This window comes from Gordionus sp. m RMFG-2023, chromosome 1 (assembly GCF_954871325.1).
Source record: "Gordionus sp. m RMFG-2023 chromosome 1, tfGorSpeb1-WG-v2, whole genome shotgun sequence".
NCBI classification, from domain to species: Eukaryota; Metazoa; Nematomorpha; class Gordioida; order Chordodea; family Parachordodidae; genus Gordionus; species Gordionus sp. m RMFG-2023.
This window is the reverse complement of record NC_088775.1, coordinates 31,655,896-31,673,237: the sequence shown is the minus strand read 5'-3', so window position 1 is coordinate 31,673,237 and position 17,342 is coordinate 31,655,896. Positions and strand designations below refer to the sequence as shown.

At 27.4% G+C, this 17,342-nt stretch overlaps 1 protein-coding gene across 3 annotated transcripts in view; it reads left to right on the top strand.

Annotated features, from left to right (window-relative positions):
* Positions 1-17,342, top strand: part of LOC135922976 (F-box/WD repeat-containing protein 7-like) — an 85,213-nt gene that overhangs the window by 49,706 nt on the left and 18,165 nt on the right. For all 3 annotated transcript variants that reach the window (XM_065457543.1, XM_065457544.1, XM_065457542.1), the window contains exons 10-11: positions 523-748; positions 1,309-1,519. In XM_065457543.1, coding sequence (XP_065313615.1) covers positions 523-748; positions 1,309-1,519 — 437 coding nt within the window. The remainder of the gene's footprint in view (positions 1-522; positions 749-1,308; positions 1,520-17,342) is intronic.

Here is a 17,342-nt window from a genome sequence, read left to right as displayed (position 1 = left end):
ATTTTTAAAATATTTATTTATCGAAATTGTACGAATGTTATATAGCTTTTTATCATATAATGTCCCTTTTCATACACATAGGTGTGTCCTGGTTCGACTTAATTACTTTTTAGCACTATATAGCTTTTGTACTAGGACACCTTATTTTGGTTTTTTAAGTATTTGGTGACATTGTTATTTTTCATATTTTATTTTCGTTTTTTTGCTTTTTAGTTATGTTTTTTTTAAATTTTTCTTTTGCTTTTTAGCTGTAATGATTTCACCCAGGAAAGGATGCCATAGGAGTTTTTCAGAAATAGTGTCCTCCTCTCATCTAATTAGCATTGATAAAGACACTGTGTTTGAAAAAAGACACATGTAACAAAAAATGTTATATAATAAAATTAAAATACTCTTATTTTTCTCAGTGCTATTAAATTTGTCAGGCCGGTTTTGCAGATCACTGGAGGGTATATGATGAAGGATATAAATTTTTTTGCAGAATATCAAGTCTTTAAATTTTTTAAAATATTCTTTATACAGAGTGGTTAGCGGATCGCGTGATGCCACGCTTCGCCTCTGGGATATCCGCAGCGGTGTTTGTGCTGGCGTAATGCTCGGCCATGTGGCTGCGGTACGTTGCGTCGCCTTCGACGGGCGTCGCGTTGTTTCCGGAGCCTACGATTATACCGTTAAGGTCTGGGACGCTGTCACTCGCGACTGCCTTCACACTCTCCACGGTCACACTAATCGGGTCTACTCATTGCAGGTTTAAGACTCGGATCATATTTTATAACATCATAGCAGCATATTGTAAGTCTTGGGAAAGGGAGCCAAAAATGATCATTATATAGTTAATGTTGGGGTATTAAACTTATTTTACTAAATTATTCACGTCGAAATTTTAAATGGAAAAATGTCTTACTCTATTGAGATGAAAGGGAGCCAAAATTGATCATTATAAATATGTTTTGGTGGAATTAAACTAATTTTACTAAATTATTTACGTCGAAATTTTAAATGGAAAAATATCTCACACTCTATTGAGATGAAAGGGATCCAAAATTGATCATTGTAAATGTGTTTTGGGGGAATTAAACTAATTTACTAAATTATTTACGTCGAAATTTTAAATGGAAAAATATTCTATTGAGATGAAAGGGAGCCAAAATTGATCATTATAAATGTGTTTTGGGGGAATTAAACTAATTTTACTAAATTATTCACGTCGAAATTTTAAATGGAAAAATATCTCACACTATTGAGATGATAAATAACTATATATGAAAAAAGCACCCTTTATATTTCCTCTTCCTCTAATTGTTATAGTTTGACGGTTCCCATATAGTCAGTGGCTCATTGGATACTTCGATCCGTGTGTGGGATGTGGAGACCGGAACTTGTTTGCACACTCTCGTCGGACATCAGTCTCTGACGAGTCGAATGGAACTCAAGGACAATCTGTTAGTGTCGGGCAACGCCGACAGCACTGTCAAGATATGGGATATCAAAAGTGGCCAATGCTTGCACACCCTACACGGTATGCTTAACATTTAAATGAAATTCTTTTTTAAACCATTTTTATTATATATTTAATTTATTACTACTCTTGATTAGGAATTCATCTTTAAAATATATTTAAAAAAAAATAAGAATATATTAAAAATTATATGGAAAAAAATATAAAATCTTTATAGGTTGTAAATTTTTTATTTAAAAAAAAGCTGTTTCAATTTAAAAAATTAAATACACATACGAACAAATATCAAATTAAATATATATTTTATATAGAAAAAAATTAGCTTAGAAAATTGGATGGCATGACTAATATAAAATCCTTCATTGGGGTCCCCTGTGATCTGTCTCATTTTTTTTTAAATCTACATTAAAACATGCATACATTAATAATATATAAAATAAAATTTAAAAAAATTAAACTTTAAAAAGATAATTTCAAAAAAGCAAAAAATGAGAAAAATAAGGAATTTTAAAAAAATTAAATAATTTTTTACATCATGGCTGGCATATATTCATGAATGGAGATTAGATCTGATTTGCATATAGCCATTGAGATTTGCTGTTTTAGATAAAAAAAAAAAGGGATCTCCAGGAGATTTTACGACCTGAATTTTTTTTTAAATTTAATGGCTTCGGGCCAAAATTTTTTAAAGAGGTCGTAACTAATGGGATAAAAATGATATCTGTTCAGCAAATATGTGTATTATCCCAAGCTAAGTTTTTTCCTTTCTTAAATGGTATAAAAGTTATACCATCAGTTTTTTCCCGTCAAATGTGTTGAGTCCTATAGGTTCCATGGTAGACGGTTGGCATCGGCATTCCATCTCCAAAAATCATTTTCGCTGCCTTATTTCTTTTTACCTGGTCTCCAGCTGAAAATATGGAATGACGATAAGTTGGAAACTGAGACCATCCTTTAATTGCTCGTTCCGTAGTTAATTTGAATTTACAAACTGAAGCTGTGGCATATTTTTAATTTGCCAGCTTGGATAATGGCTATGAGTTGCTTGAAGCAATCCCTAGTTCGAATTTGGGGTTCCATCTAAGTGCCGAGAAACTTCGCTTAGCAGTAGTGTTGTTAATCGGCCTAGCCGAGTCGGCTCGAACAGAGTTGACCCAAATTTTGGATCGTTTTTCCGACTCCGACTCAAAGTTTGGGTCGTTTTTTCGACCTCCACTCGAGTTCAAGCTGAAAAAACGACCTCGACCCAAAATATGGGTCGTTTTTTTCTACTCCGACCCGAATCCAAGCCGAAAAAACGACTTTGACCCAAAATATGGGTCGTTTTTCGACTCCGACTCAAAGTTTAGGTCGTTTTTTACGACTTCAACTTATTTGAATTTTTTTATAGCAAATGGTTTAAACTTGATGTTGTAAAATGTTAAATTAAAATTTCAGAGAAGATGTACCATAGGAAAGTGACAATTGTCATAATCGTAATTTTTTAACTTTTTTGAGTTTTTATAAGGCAAATGGGTAAAAATAAAAATAGATATTGTAAACATGTTAAATTAAAATTTCAATGAAGATGCACCATAGGAAAGTGACAATTGTCATAATCGTAATTTTTAAACTTTTTTGAGTTTTTTTAAGGCAAATGGGTAAAAATATATTATGTAAACTTGTTAAATTAAAATTTCAGTGGATATACCATAGGAAAGTGACAATTGTCATAATCGTAATTTTTCAACTTTTTTGAATTTTTTTAAGGCAAATGGAGAAAAATATATTATGTAAACATGTTAAATTATAATTTCAGTGAAGATGTACCATAGGAAAGTGACAATTATCATAATCGTTATTTTTGAACATTTTTGAATTTTTTTAAGGCAAATGGGTCAAAATAGTTATTGTAAACATGTTAAATTAAAATTTCAATGAAGATGTACCATAGGAAAGTGACAATTGTCATAATCGTCATTTTTGAACTTTTTTGAATTCTTTTAAGGCAAATGGGTCAAAATAAATATTGTAACTTGTTAAATTAAAATTTCAGTGAAGATATACTATAAGAAAGTGACAATTGTCATAATCGTAATTTTTGAACTTTTTTGAATTTTTTTAAGGCAAATGGGGAAAAATATATTATGTAAACATGTTAAATTATAATTTCAGTGAAGATGTATCATAGGAAAGTGACAAATTGTCATAATCATTATAATTATACTTTTTTAAATTTAATTGAAGCAAATAGATAAAAATATATACTGTAAACATGTTAAATCAATATTTCAGTGATGAAATACCATGAAAAAATTATAATAGCCATGTTGGTATTTTTTTTGGAATATTTTGAAGAAAATGGTTAAAATATTAATTATAGTTTATTAAATTTTCAATAAAAATGTACCATAGAAAAGTGACAAAAGTCATAATTATTTTTAAAGTCTAAATCAAAATAGTAAAAATATTATTTATAAAACATGTTATATTAATATTTTAGTGTAGAAGAATCCTATAAAAAGATTTATGGTGGCAAACTATCTGATATAAATACTTATTTATTTTTGGAAAACTGATTTTATTTAAAATTAGTATTTCAAAGCGTGTTTTTATAAGGGTTTCCGCTATTTTTTCAATAAAGTAGCGTCCTATTAACCACTTTTTACAATACTTGAAATTTTTTTTAAAATATCTATATTTTCACAAATAAAATAAATTTGATTAAAAATTTTAAATATATATATTTTTTTATTGTATCTTAATATATATAGTGTTATCCCCAACTTTAGAGCGTCGATCAGAAAGTATAAACCGAATAAATAAACTTTCTTATTTAATTTAATATAATAAAATTTTTATAGAAAAATCATTAAAAATATTAATTTAAATTTTTTTTTAGATTTATAATATAGCGGCTAGAGTATTTTCAGTAGTATATTTTTTTCTAAAAGAATCTTCTATACTAAGTGGTCTTTTAGATCTAGCTAAGGTATCCTGATTAAATATAGTATTATTTAACGTTAGCTTTAGCATATTAAGTTGTGCTTTGGATTCAGCCTAATTAATAAATTGCCAATTCAGCTATAAATTTAATTATTTTCTCGTTGTCGTTTCCTATCTTTAGAATATATTTTTTTTTTATATACTGTATAATAATAACAATTTTTACCGTACATTTATTTATTTTTTTGTAAATTATTTGCTATATTATTTTATTTTTTTCCAAACCTTGTTTCTTTTTATTTTTAAAAAAAAATAAATTATAATTACCAGAATTGTTAAGACTCCTTTTTAAAAATAGCTAACTCCCTCTCCTACCTTCTCAAAAGGAGCTAGCTCCTTCTCCAAGTAATGGAGTGCCACTCAATCCTTTCCCTTGATTTTTATTTTTTTAGAAAGTACACAAAACAAAATTATATTTTTTTTATCAAAAAAGTTGTATTTATATTTAATGATATCCAAGATATAAATATGGAAATGATTTTCATAATAAAATCGTTATATCAATATATAATATAAAAGGACATTATTTTGAAAAAATCCCTGATGGACAGAAGTATATTTTGGGGTCTGACCCTACCTTGTATCAAAATATTTATAATATTTAATTAGCTTTTAAATAAAAATTTATATTTTATAATTAAAATATTGCTTCCGCAAATACTTATAAAAAATATAATGTTATATTAGTTTTAAAATTCCTTAAGGAAGTGATGGATATTTAATGTTCTAAAATTAGAAAAGAAATTTTATTTTATTTGGCATGGTGCCAGCCAGACGGCAGATTTGTTGAGAATTTTAATTTTTGTTTTTATATAGTTCTACAAGGTCCGTGAAGTTGGCCCCACAATTTTTGATTTTCAATGGTTTATCAGTTGGTGTGATTAGTACCCGATTTGTACCGTTTTCAGTTCGATTTGTACCATCACCGTTTTTGAGATATTCAAAGAACAAAATGGGGGGCCAACTTCACGAAAGCCCCCCAACTTTTGAACTTAAAAATAAAAAGTGAATAGGTCGATAGAGAATGATTTGTACCGTTTTCAGTTCGATTTGTACCATCACCGTTTTCCAGATATTGACCGTTGAAAATATGGCGCCAAAAATAAAAAACACTCAAAATTTATTTTTTTAAAATTTTTTAACGTACAACGGTAGAGAATTTTTTTCTCTTCCTAATGATGCCTCAAATTAAGCTTTATCTTCATTATTTATTTCGGAAATCTAATTTTAAACCTTATATTATAGCGTGAAGTTAGCCCCCCCCCCCCATATTCAAAATTTGAGATTTTTCAAATTTTTAAAACATGATTGATTTGTACCGTTTCAAACTCGATTTGTACTATTACCGTTTTCCAGCTATTGACCGTTAAAGATATGGCGCCAAAAATAAAAAACAATTAACATTTATTTTTTTTAAAATTTTTTAACGTACAACGGTAGAGAATTTTTTTCTCTTCCTAATGATGCCTCAAATTAAGCTTTATCTTCATTATTTATTTCGGAAATCAAATTTTAAACCTTATATTATAACGTGAAGTTAGCCCCCCCCCTCCTCCGATATTCAAAATTTGAGATTTTTCAAATTTTTAAAACGGGATTGATTTTTACCCGATTTGTACCGTTTCAAACTCGATTCTATTACCGTTTTCCAGCTATTGACCGTTAAAGATATGGCGCCAAAAATAAAAAACACTCAACATTTATTTTTTAAAAAAATCTTTTAACGTACAACGGTAGAGAATTTTTTTCTCTTCCTAATGATGCCTCAAATTAAGCTTTATCTTCATTATTTATTTCGGAAATCAAATTTTAAATCTTATATTATAGCGTGATAGCCCCCCCCCCCGGATATTCAAAATTTGAGATTTTTCAAATTTTTAAAACGGGATTGATTTGTACCCGATTTGTACCGTTTCAAACTCGATTTGTACTATTACCGTTTTCCAGCTATTGACCGTTAAAGATATGGCGCCAAAAATAAAAATAACTCAAAATTTATTTTTATTAAAAATTAATGAAGATAAAGCTTAATTTAAGGCATCATTAGGAAGAGAAAAAAATTCTCTACCGTTGTACGTTAAATTTAAAAAAATATAAATGTTGAGTATTTTTTATTTTTGGCGCCATATCTTTAACGGTCAATAGCTGGAAAACGGTAATAGTACAAATCTAGTTTGAAACGGTACAAATCAATCCCGTTTTAAAAATTTGAAAAATCTCAAATTTTGAATATCGGGGGGGGGGGCTAACTTCACGCTATAATAAAAGCTTAATTTGAGGCATCATTAGGAAGAGAAAAAATTCTCTACCGTTGTACGTTAAAAAATTTTTAAAAAAAATAAATGTTGAGTGTTTTTTATTTTTGACGCCATATCTTTAACGGTCAATAGCTGGAAAACCGTAATAGTACAAATCGAGTTTGAAACGGTACAAATCAATCCCGTTTTAAAAATTTTAAAAATCTCAAATTTTGAATATTGGGGGGGGGGGGCTATTCACGCTATAATATAAGGTTTAAAATTTGATTTCCGAAATAAATAATGAAGATAAAGCTTAATTTGAGGCATCACTAGGAAGAGAAAAAAATTCTCTACCGTTGTACGTTAAAAAATTTAAAAAACAAATAAATTTTGAGTGTTTTTTATTTTTGGCGCCATATTTTCAACGGTCAATAGCTGGAAAACGGTGATGGTACAAATCGAACTGAAAACGGTACAAATCTTTCTCTATCGACCTATTTACGTTTTATTTTTAAGTTCAAAAGTTGGGGGGCTGTCGTGAAGTTGGCCCCCCATTTTGTTCTTTGAATATCTCAAAAACGGTGATGGTACAAATCGAACTGAAAACGGTACAAATCGGGTACTAATCACACCAACTGATAAATCATTGAAAATCAAAAATTGTGGGGCCAACTTCACGGACCTAGTTCTACATTAAACTAAATTTTCACAAATTATTTATTATGCTACTAATAATTATTGTTTATTAATATTTAGAAATATGTTAAATATTCGAGGTTTTTTAGGATTTTAGTTTTAATATTAATTTCCATATTGACCATTTTAAAAAAAATATATTACCTTATCGTTGGTCTATATTTACTCCACTCGGCATTTTAAACTTTTTAAGCTAGAATTAGATAGATCAAAAAAAATTAATTTTTTCTGACAGTACAGCTTTCAATTTTGCGCTATTTGTATATAACGATTTTATTTTTACTTCTTATGGCGTATCCTATTATCTTATTTACTCCCTTTTTAATTTTTACTATTTTAAACCTAATTAAAATATATTCAATTTTAAAATTGGTAATATTTTTCAAAATAGGTAGGAAAAACAGGGATTATGGCGAACCCTAAAAGGCAAACCTTAATAAAATTAAAAGTAATTTATCATTTTTAACAAAAATACTCTCATTTTGTTAATCTATTAGTTTTATGGTAGTTTTAAATTTCAAAAATACATATCTAATATTTTTAATCAGAATCTTATTTTTTCTGGAATTTTTTTTTGGAAATTAAGGAACCCCCTTTGCTCGGGGCTATTTATTATAAGCTCTGCTTAATTTTCCAAATATTTAATAATATAAAGCATAAAAGTAATTATAAAATCAATATCATTTATAAACAAAAAAATGGGAACATTATTCACAATCTTTGCAAATATAAAAAGGATTAAAATTCAGGTGCATTTGACCGGTCAAATACGTTTCGGTCAATTGACCGATATTTGACCGGTCAAATGTGGTCAAATTCAAATATATGTTTTTTTTCAAGTTAATATTAACTTTATTTTGAATATAATAGTAAAATGAAATCTATAATATTAATTTTTTAAATTCATTGTCATTCAATAACTAACGTGTAGCCAGCGTCTACATGAGACAGTATATTCACTGGATGCAAACCCCCCTCAAAAATATATATCTACCCCCCTAAAAATACCAAAATGTTATCCATAGAAAATTTAAAAATGTAATGGAAAATTTTCTAGATTTAGCCTACCCCCCAACATTCCTACCCCCTACCACCTACCCCCTCTTTATAGATATTAGGATGCAAACTGTTCCTACCCCCCTCGCTCATGTAGACATTGCGTGTAGCTATCTGTAGCAGAGTCTTGTTGTGATTCATATTCAATATTATCATTTTCTTTAATATTTTTTAATCAATTTTCCTGATGTCTTAGATCTTCAATCGATTTCTATTTTCATAAGAATATTAACCCTAATCGACCTATTTCTTTCTAAAGAAGAAGGAGAACTAGGAATTGTTAGTCTCTTAATGGGTAGGGTGGACAAAGTTTAATCTATTAACTTGAGGTCGGAATCGATTGTGTCTGGAAATTACTACTTACCACATAATTTGCTATATTAAACATGTTGTTTTTGCTTCTGAAATTAATTATATCACTTAAAATATTTTGGTCATCACTACCTTGTAAAATAGCTAATTCTTGAATTATATCACATACTTGTGAGTTCTCCTCTTGATATTGTGGACACAAAAAATAAGCAAACATTGTGATCACATGTATTTACATCTTTTTTTCCTTTTTTAATCATATTTTTAATTTATTTTTCCTTTAAATTTTTTAGAGTATTTGACCGTATTTGACAGGTCAAATACTCCTCCGGTTAATTGACTGAATTTGACTGGTCAATTGACCGACTTGCCAACCCTGTTAAAATTGCAACATTTTCTATGTGACAAATAACTATATTTACGACATTGAAACCAGTCTTGATTGTTATGATGCTTGTAATAATTTTTTTTGCACACTAAACAAATGTTTTTCTTATTAATAACATTTTTTCTTTTATCCTCTCTCTACGACCTTTTTTTCCATGTTAAAATTTAAAAAAAATAGGGAAAAATGCTCATTCTAAATCTCATAAAAATAGCCCCAATGCCACCACTTTGGTAAAAATCATATTTAGAAGCATTTAGAATATCAATTTTGTTCAGGTAAATTGATATTTTATAAAATATATTTTCTTTTATATAAGATGATTTCTGGGTGGTAAAAATGTATTTTTATTTTTTTAAATAATTAAGATTTAAAGAGTTACTTTTGCATGTACGAATCATATAATGCATTATTAAAATTCTTCAAGCTGTCCGATAGAAATAAAAATTATAGCCGTATATGCATTATAAAATTATATAGTTTTGGTAAAAAAATTATCCCTTAAAGTTTAATACTCTATAAAATAAAGCCGCGTTTCGCTAATAACCCCGGGTTCATTATGTCCCCGATCTCCCTTAATATTTTATATTTAGTAATTTCTACTTTGTAGTGGAGTTACTTTATTTATGACCTGCAGAGGTACCATCTGCCCGGCCCGGATTAAAAAATTTTCGGCACGGCCCGGATTTTTTTCAGAATCTTTTTAACGGCCCGACCCGGGTTTAAAAATTTTAGGGCCGGCCCGGCCTGGATTTTTTTTAAAAAAAATTTTTTAGGTCCGGCTCGGAATTTTTTAAAATTATATTCTACCTGGTATATACAAAAAATTCATCTATTTCATATTTTTCAGCTAGTATTATCATTTAATAAGCAAGTATATTACAGGGTTGTCAGATATTATTCACTTGAAAACGTGAGTTTTTCTTTTAATGGGGGCTTCGCCCCCATACCCCCCAATTTGCGGGCCTTTGGCCCGCTTTTGCCCGGGATGTTGATTTAACATACTAATCTATGTTAATATGTTATATTTAAAAAAATTTTAAGACAATGAAAATTCAAATTCTTTATTGATTTACTAATCTTATTATAATGTATAATTTTCCATGTTATAAATATCGCATAATATTAATTATTATATTTTATAGATGATTTTAAAAGAGGTAATAAAGATTTCCCATCAGCACTCGATAGGCTGAGAACTCTTTACATGAATAATTAAAATTTTGTTTCACCATAAGTTCCGCTTCCAATGTTGATAAATGTAATCGATTGCGTTCTTTTCTCCAAGCAGTATTCATTAAACTGAATACTCTCTTGGATGAAGCATTTGAATGCGGAATAGAAAATATAAAATCGCATATTTTCTCTATCAAGGGTGAATTTTTATTAGAGAGGAAATCCATCCATTTTTCTTGGGCATTCATATGATTGTTTTTGGATAATTTTTCTTCATAATATGAATAAAATTGCGAATATTCCTCAAAGAGGCTATCTATATCTATATCTGGTATTTTATAATTAATAATAATTTTTTGTAATTGCTCAAATGCTGGACATTTATCCAATGTCATAGGGCTAAGATATTTCCCTATATTATCTATTATATTATAACGTTTTTCTACATAATCTATAATATTTTTTATAAATATCTTAGATTCATTATTGAAATTTATTTCCTTTTCTACATCATTATTATGTTGTAAAATATTTTTAGAAATGCTCCCATAAAAATTTTGTTGAATTTTTAAATTTAATGAATTCTTTAATTTTAGGATAAGATCATGTATATATATATTGCTAATACATCTTCAGATTGCAATTGTGAATTTATGTTATTAACTAAAGTGCCAACGTTAAGGACAACACCTAAATAGGCCTCTGCAAAATCATCTTCAAAAAATATTTTCAAAATTGGTGGGGTTACTGATAATGATAAAAAAATATTCTTTAAGGGGGTTGAAAATACTTAAGCATCCGCTCAATCGCTGGGATTAATGTAAGCCAGCGTGTTGGAACATGGCGAAGTAATTCTGACCATTCTAAATCGCACCACTCTACCAATTCTTTTAATAACTCTTTTTGTCGAGTTGCTAAATTCATTATAGCATTTTATTACTATACTCTCAATATCATATTTGAGAAAAATTACGGCCTTTTTGAACGAATTATGAAGAATATGGCATATACACAGGGTTGCCAGATGTCACGATTTTATACCTAATTTTTTACTTACCCACGTTTTCTCACGTTTTTTAAGTAAATTAAAATAACACACTTAGTCTCACTTTTTCTCACATTTTTAAATTTTTTCAATATATTTTAAACAAATATAAAATTTTATATTAATTTATTTTAAAATATTAAAAAAAATTGTAGTATTTGTTAATAGTCCAACTAACCAATCATATTCATTGATCAATTACCCACAACAGAAATTCTATTTTTAGAAAGTTTATCAAGTATAATTATAATATGTTTCTTTTATGGATTTTATAAATCTTATATTAAAAACTCGTAAAATTTTAAATGAAATAAATTAAGGGCAAATATTATAAAAGATCTAAAAAAACAATCATACATTTTCAATACTAACGGATGCATAGAATAAAGGTAATATAAAAACATTTCCCTTATTACTTAGATATTTTAACAAAAAGAATGGAATAAATGTTTAATTACTTAAAAATTTTTCGTCTGACAGTGAAACCCCTAAAGACATATCTAGATGCTTGCTAGAAAATTTAAAATTCGCTGAACTTGATATTGCTAATGTAACGGCCTATTGTGCAGATAACGCATTTGTAAACATTGGGAAAAATTAAAGTATTTGGACAGAATTGAAAAGCCATAGTAATAATATTATACCAATGGTTGTATATGCCACATTCTTCACAATTCGTTTAAAAAGGCTATAATTTTTCTTAAATATGATATTGAGAGTATATTAATTAAATGCTATAATGAATTTAGCAACTCGACAAAAAAAGTTACAATTTTAAAAGAATTGGTAGAATGGTGCAATTTAGAATGGTCAGAATCACTTCGCCATGTTCCAACACGCTGGCTTACATTAATCCCAGCGATTAAGCGGATACTTAAGTATTTTCAACTCCTTAAAGAATATTTTTTATCATTATCAGCAACCCTACCAATTTTGAAAATAATTTTTGGAGATGATTTTGCAGAGGCATATTTAGGTGTTGTCCTTAACGTTGGCACTTTAGTCAATAACACTAATTTACAATTGCAATCTGAAGATGTATTAGCAATATATATACATGATCTTATCCTAAAACTAAAGAATTCATTAAATTTAAAAATTCAACAAAATTTTTATGGGAGCATTTCTAAAAATATTTTACAACATAATGATGTAGAAAAGGCAATAAATTTCAAAAATGAATCAAAGATATTTATAAAAAATATTGTAGAATATGTAGAAAAACGTTATGATATTATAGATAATATATGGAAATATCTTAGCCCTATGACATTAAAATAATGAGAATTATAACAATTACAAAAACATATTAGTAATTATAAAATACCAAACATAGATACAGAAATTCTTTTTGAGGAATATTCACAATTTTATTCCTATTATGAAGAAAAATTATCAAAAAACTATCACATGTATACCCAAGAAAAATGGATGGATTTTCTTTTTAATAAAAACTCACCATTTATAGAGAAAATATGCAATTTTATATTTTCTATCCGCATTCAAATGCTTCATCAGAGAGAATATTCAGTCTAATGACTACTACTTGGCGAAAAGAACGTCATCATTGGAAGCTGAACTTATGGTTAAACAAAATATAACTATTCATGCAAAGAGTTTTCACCCTATCTCCACAGTGCCTATGGGAAATCTTTATTGCCTCTTTTAAAATCATCCATAAAATATCATAATTTTTATTAGTAAATCGATAAAGAATTTTTATTATCATTAAAAACTTGTTATATTAAATATAACATATTAACTTTGATGAGTATGCTACATCAATTACCCCGGCCTGGGGGGAAGTCCCCCATTAATTATTATAAAAGAAAAACTCACGTTTTCAAGTGAAGAATATCTGGCAACCCTGCATATACAGCCTTTTGGTATAATATTATTATTATGACTTTTTAATTCTGTCCAAATACTTTGATTTTTCCCAAAGTTTACAGATGCGTTATCTGCACAATAGGCAGTTACATTAGAAAAATCAAGTCCAGCGATTTTTAAATTTTCTAGCAAACATCTAGATATGTCTTTAGAGGTTTCACTGTCAGACATGTAATAAGGGAAATGTTTTTATATTACCTTTATTCGATGCATCCGTTAGTATTGAAAATGGATGATTGTTTTTTAGATCTTTTATAATATTTGCCTTTGTTTCAGGTGGCAAAATATTTTTTATTATTTTCGAGCCTTTTGTTCTGCCACATGAAAATATTGATGCAATTTTAAAGTCAGGAAAAAGTGTGGAAAATAGCTTGCTTGAACAATCAGCCGACATATAGCTATGAGAATGTTTTATGGAATGATATAATGAATGTTGTTTCAACAATAACGCACAAGGTCTCATTCTTAGAATATTTGGTTACGTATGATGATATAGTAGTATTGGTTCTAGATTGTTCATTTGCTAGCTTATGTTTGTTAGAATTCATATGTTTGCCACTATGGCTTATTGAAAAGCATGATGCACATTTACTACATTTTAGAGTCGACCCTGAATGCTGCTTTATCCATTCATATTTTTGTTCCCAACTTTTATTATAACCTACCTTATATATTTTCAACTTTTTGGTTTGTTTATTTTTTCATCTTGAGAATTATAACTTGAGTGAGGATGAGCTTCCTGAAATATTTTGAATTTGAAAATCCATTCTGTAAATAATGAGGTTTTTAAGAAGATACAGAATACATCAAATCATAAATTAGCATTTTTAAATATTTTAATCTGACCTACTGAATATAAATTACCTTTATTATAAATTTTATTTAATTATTTTATAAAAATGTTCCTGTCCTGAATCTAATTAATCAACTCTAGAAATTAATGTTTTTAGATATATCTTAATTTGATTATATATTTAGCAATATCTAAGTTAAATTAAACTAATAATAATATGTGAGAGTTTCCTTAAATAATATTTTGAATTTGCAAATCCATTCTGTAACAAGTTCAAGAAATAGATATTATATTAAATTTTTAGATAATGAGGTTTAGATACAGAATAAATCAAATTATAAGTTAGCATTTTTTAAAAATAATAATCTGACCTACTGAATATAAATTACCTTTATTATAAATTAATTTTACTTCAAATTAAGAATTATATAAAAACATTAATTGCTAGAGTTGATTAATTCAGGATCATTTTTATGAAATAATTAAGTAAAATTAATTTATAATTTGTTATTTTCTCTTAAACCCTCATTTTTCTATTTCTTGAACTTGTTACAGAATGGATTAGCAAATCCAAAATACAGGAAGCTCTCACAAATTATAATTAGTTTAATTTAACTTAGATGCTAAATTAACAATCAAATTATGAAATATCTAAAAACATTTTGTTAGAGTTGATTAATTAGATTCAGGATCATTTTCATAAAATAATTTAGCAATATCTAAATTAAATTAAACTAATAATTTGTGAGTGTATGTATAATTAATTTATTTCATTTAAAATTTTATTAGTAATATATAATTTATAAAATCCATAATAGTTATTATTTAAATTCATATTATACTTGATAAACTATCCAAAAATTGAATTTGTAGGTAGGTAATTATTAAATGAATATGAATTTGATATGTTAATTTTAATATTATAAACTATGTTAAAAAAAATTTAAAAATGAATATAAATTTAAAAATATATGATTGGTTAGTTGAACCATTAACAAATACTACAAAAATGTGAGAAAAAGTGTGAGACTAAGCGTAATTATTTTATTACTCAAAAAACGTGAGAAAAGCGTGAAGTTTGAGAAAACGTGAGTAAGTAAAAAATTAGGTAAGAAATCGTGATAATCACGGCTAAATCGTGAAATCTGGCAACCCTGGTATACTAGCTAATGTTGTTAAACGGCTTGTTTTGAGCTGATTTTTAAAAACGGCTAACTCAATATTTTCGCCAGAAAAATATTGACTAAGCCTCGAAATTTCGATACTATATGTCTAGACCTTTGCTCCTTCTATGAGCAAAATTTTCAGGCTTGCATAATATTTTTCTGGATAAAAAACTGAGTTAGCCATTTTTAAAAATCGGCTCAAAGCGAGCCGTTTAACAACACTATTTATTTTTATTCTAAACAGATATTTAGTATATTGCAAATTGATACTATAAAAAATTGTGTAAATATTATTTTGAGAATATACTATATTAATTGTATTTATAAAAAAATTAAAACTGATTATAATTAAAAAAATATATAACATATATTATATAATAATGTATTTAATCCTTGTATTTATTCCATGGCAGGAAAACTATAATTATATTATGTAATAGATACTATGAGTGTTAGCTAGTGTTAACTTTCACCAAACATTATATTTATCATAACTATATATAATCATTATAACCATATTAAATTGACAAATATAATAAATCATGTATAAATTTTTTTAAAAAATACGAACCGGCCCGGGGATTTTTTAAAAATAAATTTCAGACCCGGCCCGGGTTTTTTTAAAAAAAAATAATTTTCAGGTCCGGCCCGGTTATATTTTAAAAACGGGCTTGCAGGTCTCTGATTTATATTATATATAAAAGAAAATAATTTGATCAAACGAGACAAAATATTTTAAATAAATGTTTATTATTAACATCTTTATTTAGGCTGCGTCCAAAATTTCGCAAATTAATAACAAAACACTTTGGACACATTTTAGTTTTAGAAAAATTAAAATATTCAAAATGCTTGATATGATTCAATTATTAGTTATTTATTAAAAGATTGGGGTTGTATTGTCAGGGTTGTGCATTTGACCGGTCAAATACGTTTAGGTCCATTGACCAATATATGACAGGTCAAATATGGTCAATATTAACTTTATTTTGAATATAGTAAAATGAATATAATATTAATTTTTTTTAAATTCATTGTCATTCAATAACTAACATTTAGCTCTCCGTAGCAGAGTCTTGTTCTGATTCGTATTCAATATTATGACTTTCTTTAATATTTTTTAATCAATTTTCCTGATGTCGAGATCTTCAATCGATTTCAATTTTTATAAGAATATTAACCCAAATCAACATATTTCTTTCCAAAAAGAAGTAGAAATAGGAATTCTTGGTCTCTTAATGGACATGGTGGGCAAGGTTTAATCTATTAACTTGATGTCGGAATTGTTTTTTCTTATGGACATTACTGCATTCCACATAATTTGCTATCAAACATGCTGTTTTTGCTTCTGAAATATATCACTTAAAATATGGTCATCACCACCTTGTAAAATGGCTAATTCTTGAATTAAATCCATACTTCATTAAATTCACTTTTAATGAGATGTTCCTCTATATATTGGTGTTCAAACTGAAATTTTAATTTAACATGTTTGCAAAATGTATCTTTACTCATTTGCTTTAAAAAAGTTTAAAAATGACGATTATGACAATTGTCACTTTCCTATGGTACATCTTCACTGAAATTTTAATTTAACATGTTTACAAATATTTTTACCCATTAGCCTTAAAAAAATTTGAAAAAAGTTCAAAAATGACGATTATGACAATCGTCACTTTCCTATGGTACATCTTCACTGAAATTTTAATTTAACATGTTTGAAAAACATATTTTTACCCATTTGCCTTAAAAAAATTGAAAAAGTTCAAAAATGACGATTATGACAATTGTCACTTTCCTATGGTACATCTTCACTGAAATTTTAATTTAACATGTTTACAATATATATTTTTACCCACAATGTTAATTTAACATATTTGCAAAATATATTTTTAGCCATTTGCCTAAAAAATTGAAAAAAAGTTCATAAATAACGATTATGACAATTGTCACTTTCCTATGGTACATCTTCAATGAAATTTTAATTTAACATGTTTGCAAAATATATTTTTACCCATTTGCCTAAAGAAAATTGAAAAATGTTCATAAATAACGATTGTGACAATTGTCACATTCCTATGGTACATCTTCAATGAGATTTTAATTAAACATGTTTGCAAACTATATTTTTACCCATTT